The sequence below is a fragment of the Anopheles maculipalpis genome, chromosome 3RL, assembly GCF_943734695.1.
Source record: "Anopheles maculipalpis chromosome 3RL, idAnoMacuDA_375_x, whole genome shotgun sequence".
NCBI classification, from domain to species: domain Eukaryota; kingdom Metazoa; phylum Arthropoda; class Insecta; order Diptera; family Culicidae; genus Anopheles; species Anopheles maculipalpis.
This window is the reverse complement of record NC_064872.1, coordinates 39,032,262-39,045,454: the sequence shown is the minus strand read 5'-3', so window position 1 is coordinate 39,045,454 and position 13,193 is coordinate 39,032,262. Positions and strand designations below refer to the sequence as shown.

Here is a 13,193-nt window from a genome sequence, read left to right as displayed (position 1 = left end):
TTTATCAATGCCAACGTTGCGGAATAACGTGTCTTTAAAGTAAAACACACACGCTTGATAATACCTTTTATGGCAACCTTCGGTTAGGAGGTTAGATGTTAATGTGTACTATTTAATATTAAACATTATAACATGTCTGTGTAATAGAAAAAAATACGCTTCAACAAACAAAACAGTCAAGCTTCACATCTACTTTGCTAAGGCCATTCCAATAAATCCTGTAATCTTATTTTAAATTTTCTTTTTTGGATCCCTCTCGGTGGTTCCCAGCCCAAACCTTCCACCGACTTCTTTACGAGTACGGTGAAAATGAAAAACGGTAATTATGCAAATATCAAAACCCAACAAAAAAGACACACCATAAAAACTGTAATTGCTAAATGCAGACCAAACGCAACAAGTGCCCTTGCCCTGGGTACTCATTTATAATGTCACCAAGTTGAAAAAGTTCATCTTTCTGTGAGCAAAAACTTACTGTTGCGTCTGATTATCTGCTCATTTAAGGTGCAGAAAAGCATAAACTATCGCTTTGTGTAAGCTATTAGTTGCAGCAGAAATAAGCAAAAGTAAAAGTTTTCATCCTAAGCTATTTAAAAAAGAAAAAGAATGTCCGTCTTTGCTGGTGAAAGAAGCTATCCAAAACCTAGATTCGCTTTATTGCGTATGCCGCTGTTTTGATCGGGCTAATAAATTATCCTCGCACAAGCGTTATTCGGGCTACGGATAAGCGAACGTTAATTATCATTAGTGTGGGTGATTGCTGTGAGTGATGATTATTATTTTCCGTACAGTTTTATGTTTGTTTTGCTTTTGAGCTGCAAACCGTTTGACCATTCACTACACTAATGCTTCTCGAACCATCTGCTCCACTACTCCACCCGCTAAGGCGCTTAGTTGATGTGTCAATCGGTCCTGCCCTTCGGAAAGTTCGCTCAGAGTACTTCGATTGGTGTGGTGTAGTTGTTTAAGGTGTTTTTATTTTTGTACACCAACCAACCGTCGACGCACATACAACAAAACCGGGCATTGATAACGCACATACAGAACGAACAGTACCACCCCAGGGCGAGAATGTGCGAGAAATACAAAAATCATAGAACAACCTGGAACCTGGTGATGTATGGTGGCGTTCGGACCTTCGCCAAACACCAGACAGCTTTGGTGTTGGCTTGGCTAGGGTATAATGCTAAAAATACGCCCCTCTATGCCTATGCAAGACACAACAGGGCAGAAAGAACTTCGGCACATGATTCCCTAGTGTGCCGTGGAAATGGTTTACTTTTCCTGAAAGGTGAAACAGCGCCACACGAGAGTATACTAACTGATGCGCGTCTGGAAAACAGGTACCGATGAATTGCGCATTAGTGGGAGGTTTTTTTTCTTTTTCTTTTTGCGTCCCATCATCGGCAACCGTATCTGAACGGACAATCGTTTTAGTCATGCGGAATGTGACATAAAGTTCTTATCGTTGTCATAGTCGCGCCAAAGGCGAGCAATGTGGGAATATGCGTGAGACATAGATGAATCACGAGAGAAATTCACTCACCAAGAAACATATTGCAAGCTAAAAAACAAAACGCTCGAAAGAGTTGCTTATCTTGCTGGCCATTAAATTAATTGTTTTCCGTTGCACACTATTAGTTGTAGTAGTGTACTTTGGACAAAACTCCGCTAAGCCATGACTGTACAAATACAACACGATGTGTTATGGTGACAGTGTCACTAGTGGAACCTTCACAATATCGATCTTATGTCATATCGAAGTGAAGACACGTTCGTTGGACAAATAGACGCGACGATAAACAACCTCATGCATAAAACATATTTACATGGAATCTTGTTGAAAAACAGACATAACTCAAATGGTCATTGGAAAAACCTTTCCCCAATCGATGGTACGATTGAGACATCGAGATGGAGAGCAAAATAGACGTGCAAATTATAAATTTTCTTGGTTATACAAACATTTTTCTTCTAAGTTACCTTAATGTTACCAGTAAAAATAGTTTCAACACGCTGCTCAGCTTCCTGCGAAACACATAATGTCAGAACCAACTTTTCAGGTCAACTTTATGCTAATGTGCAGGTGTTAACGTGGGAGTTCATCCTGGAATCGTTTTCTTTGCAAACATTTCCACAACACCACCCAAATGCAATATGTTGCTAAAGTTGTGGATCAAACAAAGTTTGCTTTTACCGGTATCCTCTTTCACTCGTTTGACACGAGGGCTGAAGGTCTGCACTCGTACGCCTTTGATCATGGATTAACTGTTGAGAAGATTCGAAAATCGAATAATGCAATCTCTTTAGAAGTTGTGTTTTTCGAAACTATTCCAAACTATTTTCCATTTACGCGAAAATCTTTCCAAACCTTTATCTACTGATAAAAAAAAACATTCCAAAGCAAACACATTTTGGGAGGGAAAAACTTTTCTCCTTTGCACCAAATGTGGTGGACACAGCAGCGATATGAAACAAAAACTGCAGCTTTTTGTAGGATCAACTTGAAGTGCACCACCAAATTGCAAGAGAATTCATACGTATTGAGAAGGAGATACTGACCCAGCAATACGATAAAGTTTCGCATCAGTCAAAACAAGCGCACATATGTGCGGTCCAGGGGTTAAACTCTTTACCAAACACTTTTCTCCAAAGAAATTGTTGTGCAAAAGTTTTAAATTGAATTTTCCTAAATTGCTTGCTTAACGTGGCAACACATTTGAAGGAATAATTGTTTTAGTGACAATCTGTCCTTTCGTTTCGTTTCGTTCGTAATTTCGTTTTGTCACTAGATTATAGTGTAAGCTGACCAGTAGAACTGACTATAGGCCTAATTGTTAAAGCCAAACGGAAAACTTTCCGACGGAATGACTCTAACCAAACGGAAAGCAAATTTGTATTATGGTGCACCTGTTAGAGTCGACGAATTTTTCGTCGACTTTTTGCATATATCATGATATCATTCGAATTAATCCTGTCCTTAAATGCTTATTTTCACTAGAATCAGTAACTAATGAATCAGTTTGATTTAATAATATACTTTTTGTATTGGAAATTTTTCCGTTGTGGACTCTCATGGTTCTTGCTTCAGAATAATTGATGCAAACCACCAAATAAAATCACTAAAACGCCTTTGAAATCCTTGTCATGACATATACACGTAAAATATTTACATTTTTCTATCGATTTACACTTAAAACTGATTTTTATGCATGCAAACTATACTTTCCGTTGAACTTGACCGACGGAAAGCTTTTGGTCCAACGCGCGTTTCCGTTTGGCTCAGGCAATGCCAAATTTTTACTGTCCCTGTTAAAAAGATCTGTCATCGTCTTTTAAACGTCTGATTTGTCCAAACGGATAGCCAAACGGAAAGTCATAATACCAAAGTGACAATTACATGTCGTTTGAGAAAACGTTTGAGTTTCAATCAGGCCTGCATACGAATATGGTCCTGCATACAAAAAAAGTTCGGGCGGTATCCGAGTGTTATCAGCATACAATTATATTAGCCCTTGTCATCAGGAAATTTAGAAAAATTTTTTTTTAGCAATTTAGGAAAGCTTAATGCAACATTCGGGGCGGCACGATGGTGTAGGCAACATTGGCGCCGGTCTTCAAACGGCGGGACCGGGGTTCAAATCCCATCGTCCCATCGGACCGTCCCTTCGTAGTGAGGACTGACTATCAAACTACGTGGTATCGGGCAAGTCTAGTAAATCATTTCGATGGGCGGCGTGCACTTAGAGGTCGTAAAGCCATGATGAAGAAGAATCCAGCCCTAATGCTTTTGAGACATGCAATAATAATTTGGAAAATATACACTACGATGTACAACAACAAAAAATATGTCTTAAATATTTATATTGTTTGTCTCGCTCTTGTACTGAATGTTCCAACCTGAGATATCTGAAAGTCGGTCCTGTGGCAGAGGCGATTGCGGAATCGGTCTTCCCACGGTAGGATGACGGGTAGAATCTTATCCCATCTCCCGTAGTGAGGACTGACTGTCCAACTATGTGATATAAATAAGTCTAGTAAGCCATTCAATAGCCGGCGTGACCTTAGAAGGTCGTTAAGTGAAAAAGAAGACGAAGAAGAAGACAAAGAAGAAAAAGAACTGAACAAACAACTTGTCTTATTGTTGGAACAAATACTTTTAAAACATTAAAAACATCAGCAACGGTTTTTTACAAAACAAACTTAAAATTAGAATTAGAATTAGAATTTCGTTACTGATGTATCTTAACGAAGCTAATTATGTTTCCTCACCAATTTCAAAATACCCACAAACGATCTTTTATTGCATTTTTGCTGATTTTTTTCCTAATGATTTGACAGAAGAGCTCATGGCAGCCACAATTTTTGAAGAGTGGCTAGAATAATCAGAACAAATGTTTTCCTACAGGAAGCCTACCTGGAAACCTTCTAACAGTGTGTCTAATGCCAAGGTCCCTATACACGGGAAATCGACAAACTGTAGAAATCGATGCGAAACTGTCAAAAAATCTCAAAATTGCGATTCCAACTTTTTCTCCATTAGCCCGTGTGGGTAGTTTCTGTATGTACCAAGTTGCCAAAAAGCGATTTCAAAGCGAGAAAATGTTACAAAAAACTCATGAGAACCCGAAATTTTGATTGTGAAATCTCCCGTGGCTTGAGGCCTCACGACGGCACGTCGACCTATTGTCTTATTAGGTTTTTAATAAAAAAAAAACTTTTAAAACGACTTGATTTGAAAATTATTGTCCAATTTTGTCTGCTTTCTTTGACGTATGAATTGACTGAGGAATATTTTTATTTATATTATCTGCGGGAATGAAATTAGAGATCATTATAAATTTTACACGTTACATTTTACACTTTTTTAAATAAACAAAATAAAAAGGACTGGCACAAGAGAGGAAACAAACGACAAAGAAAATAAAATTGATGGACGTTACAGATAATTTTAAATTTACATAATAGTGATTTACTAATGACTGCATCGCAACAATAACGGCATAATAAAAAATAAAACAACTTCTTATATATTGCGAGGAAGAGGAAAAACACAGGAAGGTTATCAAAGTAACTTTATGCGTCGATTTAATGTGCGCTTTGTTAGAAAACTTGCAAAAGAATATTAATCTATTTCTGTAATAAATTTAAACCAATCCTTCAAACCCGCCGGCAGAAAAGCCACAAACAACAAAAGCAACGTAAAAACAGAGCTGAAACCAATGTCTGAAACCCTCAAGCCAAACACGAACCACAAGTAATTAATATTCATCGAAATAGCGAAATATTTGATCGTTTGAGGTTTGTACTGTTCCCACCTGTTTGCCATCCACCCATCCACCCACCACATGATTGGGGCGCATTTTTGTGAATGAAAAACAAACAAACCAAGCGTTTAGATGCAGCACAAACCTGCCATATGCTTCACTCGCCCATTGCCTCCGCAATGGCAGGGCGAGCAGTATGCGAGCAGCTGATTTCCGCCGGTAATGGAGGTAGCTAACCGGACCTGTTTTCTTCGAGCAGTTTTAGCGGTTGCTAAGTCGGCTGTACTTTGTTCTCACCGTTTTCGGTCACAACGAACCAGACGGGGACGACGGATGATATCATCACCTGCACACAAAATCACACGTTTTACTGGACTTGAACTATGGACGAATGGCGTGTATTGGTAGCGAAGGAACACGTTTCAAGCAGCGGTTATTCCGCTGCGGAAGTGTGATAACGCTGTGCGAATTCTAGAACAAGTTTGGCCCTTCGTTATCAGTGGTGTGACAAATGTCGGACAAAAACGTAACGTGGTGTGATGCAAGCCGTCACTGTGTAATACAATTTTTAAGTACAACACCAAGTGAAACCCTTATATTTGCAGAACAAAAAAAAAATGAAGATCACATCCAGTGCAATGTTGCATCCGATGCGAAGTAAAGTACCATACGGGCAACATCATGCAATGCGATAAATTAGTTGAACTGCTGACGCACTCGTAGCGTCACTCAACGCTTCTGCTAGGCCATGAATGGAACTGACCTAGAAAGGAAAAATGATCAAAACGCCGGCAAGCGCTGCACTGAACGACCGGTTCTGTTTTCATGCTGTCCGTGGAAACGCATACAGTCATGGAACAAGGGCGACTTGGTGCGAGAACGTTCCAAGGGCTGTCTGCCGGAGTGTCTTTTATGACGTGCTGTAAATTTCAGCTCTTTTGAAAGGTAGTGAATATGCATGTACGACAAGCGAAATTGAAGCCAATAATGGAAGTATGCAGGTGATGATGCTTTTCAACAGACATTACTTTAGTGTAGTGGGTCAACCTGTATCAATAATGACTAGTTTTGGTTGACACTTTATTTGTCAGCGTGTGGTACTTTCCATCGAAAGCCGCTGATGGAAGCTAATATATTTTTAAGATCTATGCGGAGAATCTTAAAAGACGACTTGCACGCAATTCCTATAGTCATAGTTTCAATACCGGCATCTTTTTCAGATTCGGGAAAAGTTTCGCCTATGGATTTCCTACGGATATCGGTCCCGCACTCCAGTAGTGCTTCCCCGCTACGTCGGAAGAATTAGGAGAAATCGTCGCCGGCTAACTCGGACTGTAACTAAACACTTCTCCTGCGTTGTCCAGGAAAAAACGTTAGTTCATCCGACCTGAGCGAAGCTGGAGATGCCCGACCAAACCTGAAAATCGAGAGAAGTTTTCCCATTAGCCTTCCCTAGGGATTTCGGTCCCGCATTCCAGTAATTCCCCGCTACGACTTAGGAATTAGAAAGAATCGTCGCTGGTTAAACTATGGTTAAGTGTTGGGCAATGGACTTCGAATTGGATTCTGGGATTCGATCCTTCCTCGAATCAAACCGGATTCAATCCCAAATCTTGGATAACCTGGATTCCGAATCCGGATTGGGAACCGAAACAAGAGTCCTGATCCGGAACCTTCAGGACTCGGATCCTTCAGGACTGGGTTCGTTTAAGATTGAGATCCATCAGCATTCGGATCCTTCAGGCTGGTGTCATTGCTCGGTGGCATGCCACTAGTTGCAAGGGAAATGTACGGGATTTGACAGATCAGGTTGAACGTCAAACGTGAAATCCCATACGTTTCCCTTGCAACTAGTGGCATGCCACCGAGCAATGACACCAGCATCAGGGATTGGGATCCAAAACAAAAATACAGATCCCGGATTCGGATCTGTCAAGATTGGAGTCTGGGATTGGGATATAAAGTGGTGTTTACATTACAGTATCAATATCGTCTGTTCACGACCACTGTCAAACGTAACGGTCGTGCTTCGTTTTTTCCCGCAATGCCTGATTACACTACAATGTCTTCAAATGTGTAATCTTCAAAGCAGTTCTTTTTATTTATAGAGGTTTTGAGTCTTAGAGACTACATACATTCGCCTCTCAATCTTCAAAGCAGTTCTGATGTTGTTCATCTGTTCATGTTGTTCAAGCATTTTGTGTGTGTTTCCTCCGAACAAACGCAATCAATATCCATTTTTTTATATCAGTTTCTTTGTCTGATATGTCTAAAGATTAAAACGTTGTTTTAAAACAAGATAGGAAAATGAACCGATCAATGACTGATGTAAAACTGATGATGGATCTTTTAAATGACTGAACCATTCGTGAATCGGAACGTTTTCTTATGAAAATTTAAACATTGTTTAATAACCTACATGATCAATTAACAGACAGAGTGGCTTCTTGGACTATTTTCGTTCGGTTTATATTTCAACGGTTTTTCCCTAAACTTATAACGCGTTGCCTTTCTCTGGTAGGCTTCTAAACGATTGTAGCTTACCAAACGTTCATCCAAGACTTATTAAGATAATTTACCGCATAATTTACCCTTGCCGTGATCCAATCAACCTCGTGGATAGCATGATAATTTGGTTCACTCCCAAACATGGTCCAATTTTCTGCACCCATCAAACCCATACGGGAAAACATGCCAGCATCGGTCGATCGGCCGCCCAACAACAGCAAATACGAAACGATTGTCTTTGACTACTCTCCCACCCTTCGTCCATTCTCACCCTATTGCGTCGCTATGGAACTTTCTCCGCCGCACATCAATACGGCGGCGCAGAAAAGGTGGCCAAGCCAAAAACGATCCCAAAATCGTAGCTTCTTTGCTTCATTCGGCAACGTACAAAGTCACCGAATAGCACCCTCATCCCTTTCACAAATGCGCCTCCACAATCGGAGATGGACAGCCGGGTTTGTTTTTGAATCGCTTCCGTTCCGTGCGTCTCCAGGCGACTTCGCTCCAACGGTTGCTTCGATTTTGAATTGCAGCAGCAACCCTCTCTCGCTCGCTCTCTCTCTCTTTCTCTTCGGTGGAGGGTTGAAATGCATGGCAGAAGACAAGGGTTCATGCTTTGTTGGTCTTTCCGCTCTTTCGGGCTAACGGTTCCGTATGAGCGAATTTTTCCATCTAGACGCTTCCATTGATGAGGGAAAGCTTGGCCCGGTCGCGAAAACAGGCGACGGCGGCACAGACACGAAGGCGGTGGGAAATGCAAAATCAAAACAAAAAGGCGTGGAATGATACACACACACTACCACGTTGCGCTGCCAGAAACGGAGTTTGCAGATTGATGAATGGGAAGCAGTAATGCTGTCCGAACTGGGAAAAAGACTGGGAAAACAATAAAATGGAACTTACGGTTCCCGTAGCATCGGGGCAATCTTGTTGAAGCACTCCATAAACTGGCCATCTTTGCAGACGATGCTGGGGATCTGTGGCGTGCTGCTGACGTTCAGTATCCGGAACAGGATGCAGAGTATGACGGCAATAACCGCCAGGAATGCGGGAGACATGTTGCTGCGGAACGCGTTTTGGCAACAATTTTGAATTCACCGGAATGATTTGCGTTGCGGTTTTGTACAATTGCTGTTGCTGTCTCGTACTATCGCAATATGCATGCACAAATAACAACTTCAAACAATTTCACTCACTTTTCACATCTAGTTACCCACATCACAATTCACACTTCGCATGTTATTACAAATCTGCACACACTTGATCCGTATGTGTTACGTTAATTTGCTGTTTCGTACCCACTTCCCCAGACGGTATCTACTTGAAGAGGCTTGGCCCTAACCACGTTTACCGAACGGGATATGCTTTTCACATTCACTTTCCGTGGCGAAAGGGCGTTTTTTTTCGTTTGTCGAAGGGATTTATATTTACACGCGGAAATGAAAAGCCACTAGCCAGGTTGGCTTTTCCTCAACAAAACGGCGACGTGTGGCTGATGTGCCAGAGTCGCTTCGCGAAAAACCGTCTCGATGCGCGTGCAGGGAAAATCAAACAGTAAACATTTCACAGCGGAACCTTCTCGGCCAAACTTCGAACAGAATTCCCAACCTACAAGCGTTGACGTTTCCAGTTGACGTTCCGGTAGAGACTGTTTGGGGTGAATTAAAAGTTATTATCTGACGCGCTCAAAGTGAGCTCAAAAGTATAGCCACAAGGCCTTTTTGAATTATTATCCTAGGAAGAAGATTCAAAACGATTTGCCCATGGTTTTGAATGTAAATACTACATTAGCAATTCTAGCAACTATGAATTGAATGCAAAAAATATCATATTTGGTGAGTTAAGGATGGTAAAGTGAAAGCGGATCGGGGTACAAATCTTTCAGATGTGTAGGTGTGTGCTCACCAACCATTTGTTTCAACTCTATGCAACAAAAAGGGTAATTTAACCCGTCAAAATAAATGTTTTTCAAATATGTCTATACTTACAATTTAATTTAATTTTTAATTCGATTTGAATGGGATGTGACCACTTGATCACCAAATTCTTTGCACATATAGCTCATAGACTGCCCGAGAACGCTGCTGAGGATTGAAGATGGGGAAATATTAATGGAAATTAGCAGCACAGTTACCTACATTTTCAAAAAAGATCTCAATTTCAATTTCAAAACGCGATCGCTCAAACAATTAGAGGAAATTTCAAGGTACCGTGTAATTTAAATCTTTTGAAATCGATTATGTAAAAATAATTTAAAAATTTTCTATTCCCCCTTTTTTCCGTTACCTTGTGTAGACAGCTTGTAAATGTCTTAGGTCTACAAAAAACGATTTCAAAGAAAAATATATTACAAAGCTTAAGAGAACCATAATTCTTATTTTGGAATCTCTCAAGGTCCGCGGCCTGCACATAAACTAACGAAAACTTCGGATTTGAAAATTTGGATCATGAAATCTCTCGTGACCAACGGCCTTTGGGCTGGTCTTAGAGCCCTAAATCAAGATCTTACAGCTGTACTAAAATAATCTTTTAGTACGTGGTTACTTGGGTAATTCTTTCCATGTAATTACCGGCAATGTTTTTGCTCATGACCAACAGTCACCCTTTGTGCAGTTGTGTCAAATCGCACCGAACATAAACAAATTATTTTCCGGTCATCCAAACAAAATAAACCATCGGGTAAAACGCCGGAGCAATCGAAAAGCAATTGCACAATACACACGAAAAGAACTGCAACGAAAAAAGTTTAAAGTGCTTCAGAGACATTATCTTTTTCAAAAAAGAGCCAGTCGATTTTCTTCACTGCCACAAGTGTTTCTCATTTCCGCTTTGTTCTGTGAAGGTAATATTGTTTGACTCAATGCGCAAGGGTGAGATAATTAAAATAGTGTATATTTTTTTCTTCCCAGATGGTTGTCCCCAACTTTCACTCACATCTCGCACAGGTGGAAGTGTGCGAAGTGTTGTACAACATTCGCGTACTCAAGATGAAGGATTCGGTCTTCATCTACATCGGCCAGGATAAGGCGGAATCGTTTGACGAGATGGCTGTAGCGATGCCAAATGCATACAACGCGTCCGATGTGCTGGGTACCACCATCATTGGCCCAACGGATGGTAGTGGCGCACAGGATCTAGCGCAGCGACTTGCAAAAAAGCTCAAGAAACAGGTTTACCTCAGCCTTGGATCATCCGTCCCGAACGATCGTATTGTGCGGCCATCAATCGAGAAGAAGATATTTGACGATATCAAAAACAACATTGAATGCTTTTGAGCTACGACGAAGGAACAGGCGTGGAACAATGGAATTACATTATAGAGAAGAAGAAAATAAGAGAGCTACATTACACTCATAATACCTCATAGGAGGAAGGATCGCTTTTTACGTACGTTGGGCGTGTGATTTTTACAAATGCTTTGCTAAGGAATTATCAGATTATTGCTGTGCCGTATAATATTTTTTGAAAATAAATACAATACATAAGCGGGAATAAATGACTCAACTTAGCAGCGACTTAGCTACGACTTAAATACCCCGCGCATTAAGTGGGCGACAACGATTCGTTTCAATTAGGTTCAGTTATCCGTTCATCAATCACAGCTAATAATGTAGACTTTTATGTCTCCAATCGAGCGCAACCAAGCCAGTCGAGGTTTGTGGCCGAGTGCTGCTACACCGCTGATCTAAGGTTAGATCATCGCTCTACTATGCTAAATGTGCCAAACGGGACTGGCACGGTTTATGTTACGTGAAACTGTGTGCCACAACTGCGGTCATTTCATATTGTATCACTCTGTCCCACAATATTTGTGTTACAACATGTTTGATTCAATCACAACACCCGTAGAAGAACGGGAAATAACTCAAACTTTTACTCTCTTTTTAGTCGAGAGCAGTGATCAGATCGTTTAGACGCAACGAAACAGAGCTCGTACAATAATCGCGAGCAAAAGATTTTTTTGGAACTCCTTTTGTGCTCATCAACCACAATTTTGACTCCTGAAGCAGAACGACCGGTACGATCTTTTCGATTCGTCGTGCTGCGAGCACTCTACATAACGAGCATATCGAGCATGAAGCATGGATTTAAGGCATTTGCATGGCGGATCGGATACTAACGTACTCACACCACGACAGGTGTCGTTTGTTTCTATCTAAAACCGATTTATGGCCACAGTGCGTGTCTTAAGTTTGAAAAAATAGGTCATAATTCAATTGCTTTTTACATTGTTTGTGGGCACTTACTTACGACTAAACCAGCGCGCCATGCGACCCACCGACGATGGAAGAACTGAGGCGTGAACGTTTCTGTTACGACGGTGGTTAAAACGAACCGGCCGACGGGGTGCACACCGTTAAAATCGTCATTTAAGCTGCCACTGTTAATTATGATATTGACGGCTTGTGCGCTGTTTGCCTAGGAAAGAAAGGATAAGCAAAAAAATAACTAACTGTTACTAGTGTAATCCACTGCCCTGGGACAGAAGCAAATGGACGTCGTAGTGTATTTTATTCTCAATGTAAGCAAAGGATCGCCGGTTATGTGACCGTGAGGTTAATGTGGCTTAATTGTGCCTGAAGAACGTATGGTGCGTCGGTATACCAACCTGGTGTGTTCTGCAAAACGATCCCTTCCCGATACGTGGCACGCAGCTTACATGAGTTGGAAAGCGTAACAAAATGTTTTGCCAAGATTCTGCACACCGATAGGGGCGCGGTTTTGTTTCTTTCTGTTGTTAAGATTTATCTGCTAATAGGTTTGTCGGCCGATTTGCAAAACAAAAAGCCAGCAACGATCATCACTTTGTTGTTTGCTATCTGATGCATCTGATACTATGCTGATGTGTAGCTAGCTTGTAGCAAATTAATTTGTTGTACTAATAGAATTTAGCGGTGGTTATTGTATCGCTTTGTACTTGAAATTCAAGTGTACGTCTATAACAATGGCAAGTTTCATGTGACACAGATCGGCGACGTTGTCATCTTTTTGTTAGATCGTTGATCAGAGATCATTATTGATGCGAAATAGAGCCCGTCGGAGAAAGGGAAGAATAATATCAGTTTAAGGCAATAGTCTCAATATTGTAGAGGAGTTCTGGTATGCAGTCCGTCAATGTTCGACAAAAGCGAGTTATTCAAGGAAATTGTTCGTTCTTATATATCAAAAGCAGAATAGCTAAAGCTTATTCGAACGGATATGATGATTGGAACCCGTAAGTATGCCAAGGAAGGATACCCTCATCCCATATCAGGAAGATGGTTATCATCGACCCGTTTGGCATGAGGCAAAGGTTGGTTTCCTGACCGGAGACAAAATTGTAACTTGTAACTATGCACTCATATCTTGTGCAGAATTTTCCATCAAATGAGGTTTACAAACACTTGTGGTGCAGAAGGCTTAATCAACATACACATT

The 13,193-nt window shown here is 40.9% G+C and overlaps 3 protein-coding genes across 3 annotated transcripts in view; 2 read left to right on the top strand and 1 right to left on the bottom strand.

Moving 5' to 3' along the window:
* The window catches only part of LOC126564789 (abhydrolase domain-containing protein 2), a 28,313-nt gene extending 19,446 nt beyond the window's left edge, over positions 1-8,867 (bottom strand). The window contains exon 1 of the mRNA XM_050221895.1: positions 8,679-8,867. Within this exon, the coding sequence (XP_050077852.1) occupies positions 8,679-8,833 (155 nt within the window). The 5' untranslated portion in view covers positions 8,834-8,867. The remainder of the gene's footprint in view (positions 1-8,678) is intronic.
* Positions 1-13,193, top strand: part of LOC126565137 (40-kDa huntingtin-associated protein) — a 342,010-nt gene that overhangs the window by 58,054 nt on the left and 270,763 nt on the right. The gene's annotated exons all lie outside the window — the stretch shown is intronic.
* On the top strand, positions 10,685-11,268 carry LOC126565643 (uncharacterized). Its single transcript, XM_050222840.1, has one exon. It carries the CDS (start codon positions 10,685-10,687, stop codon positions 11,048-11,050), a length of 366 nt encoding a protein of 121 aa, XP_050078797.1. The 3' UTR covers positions 11,051-11,268.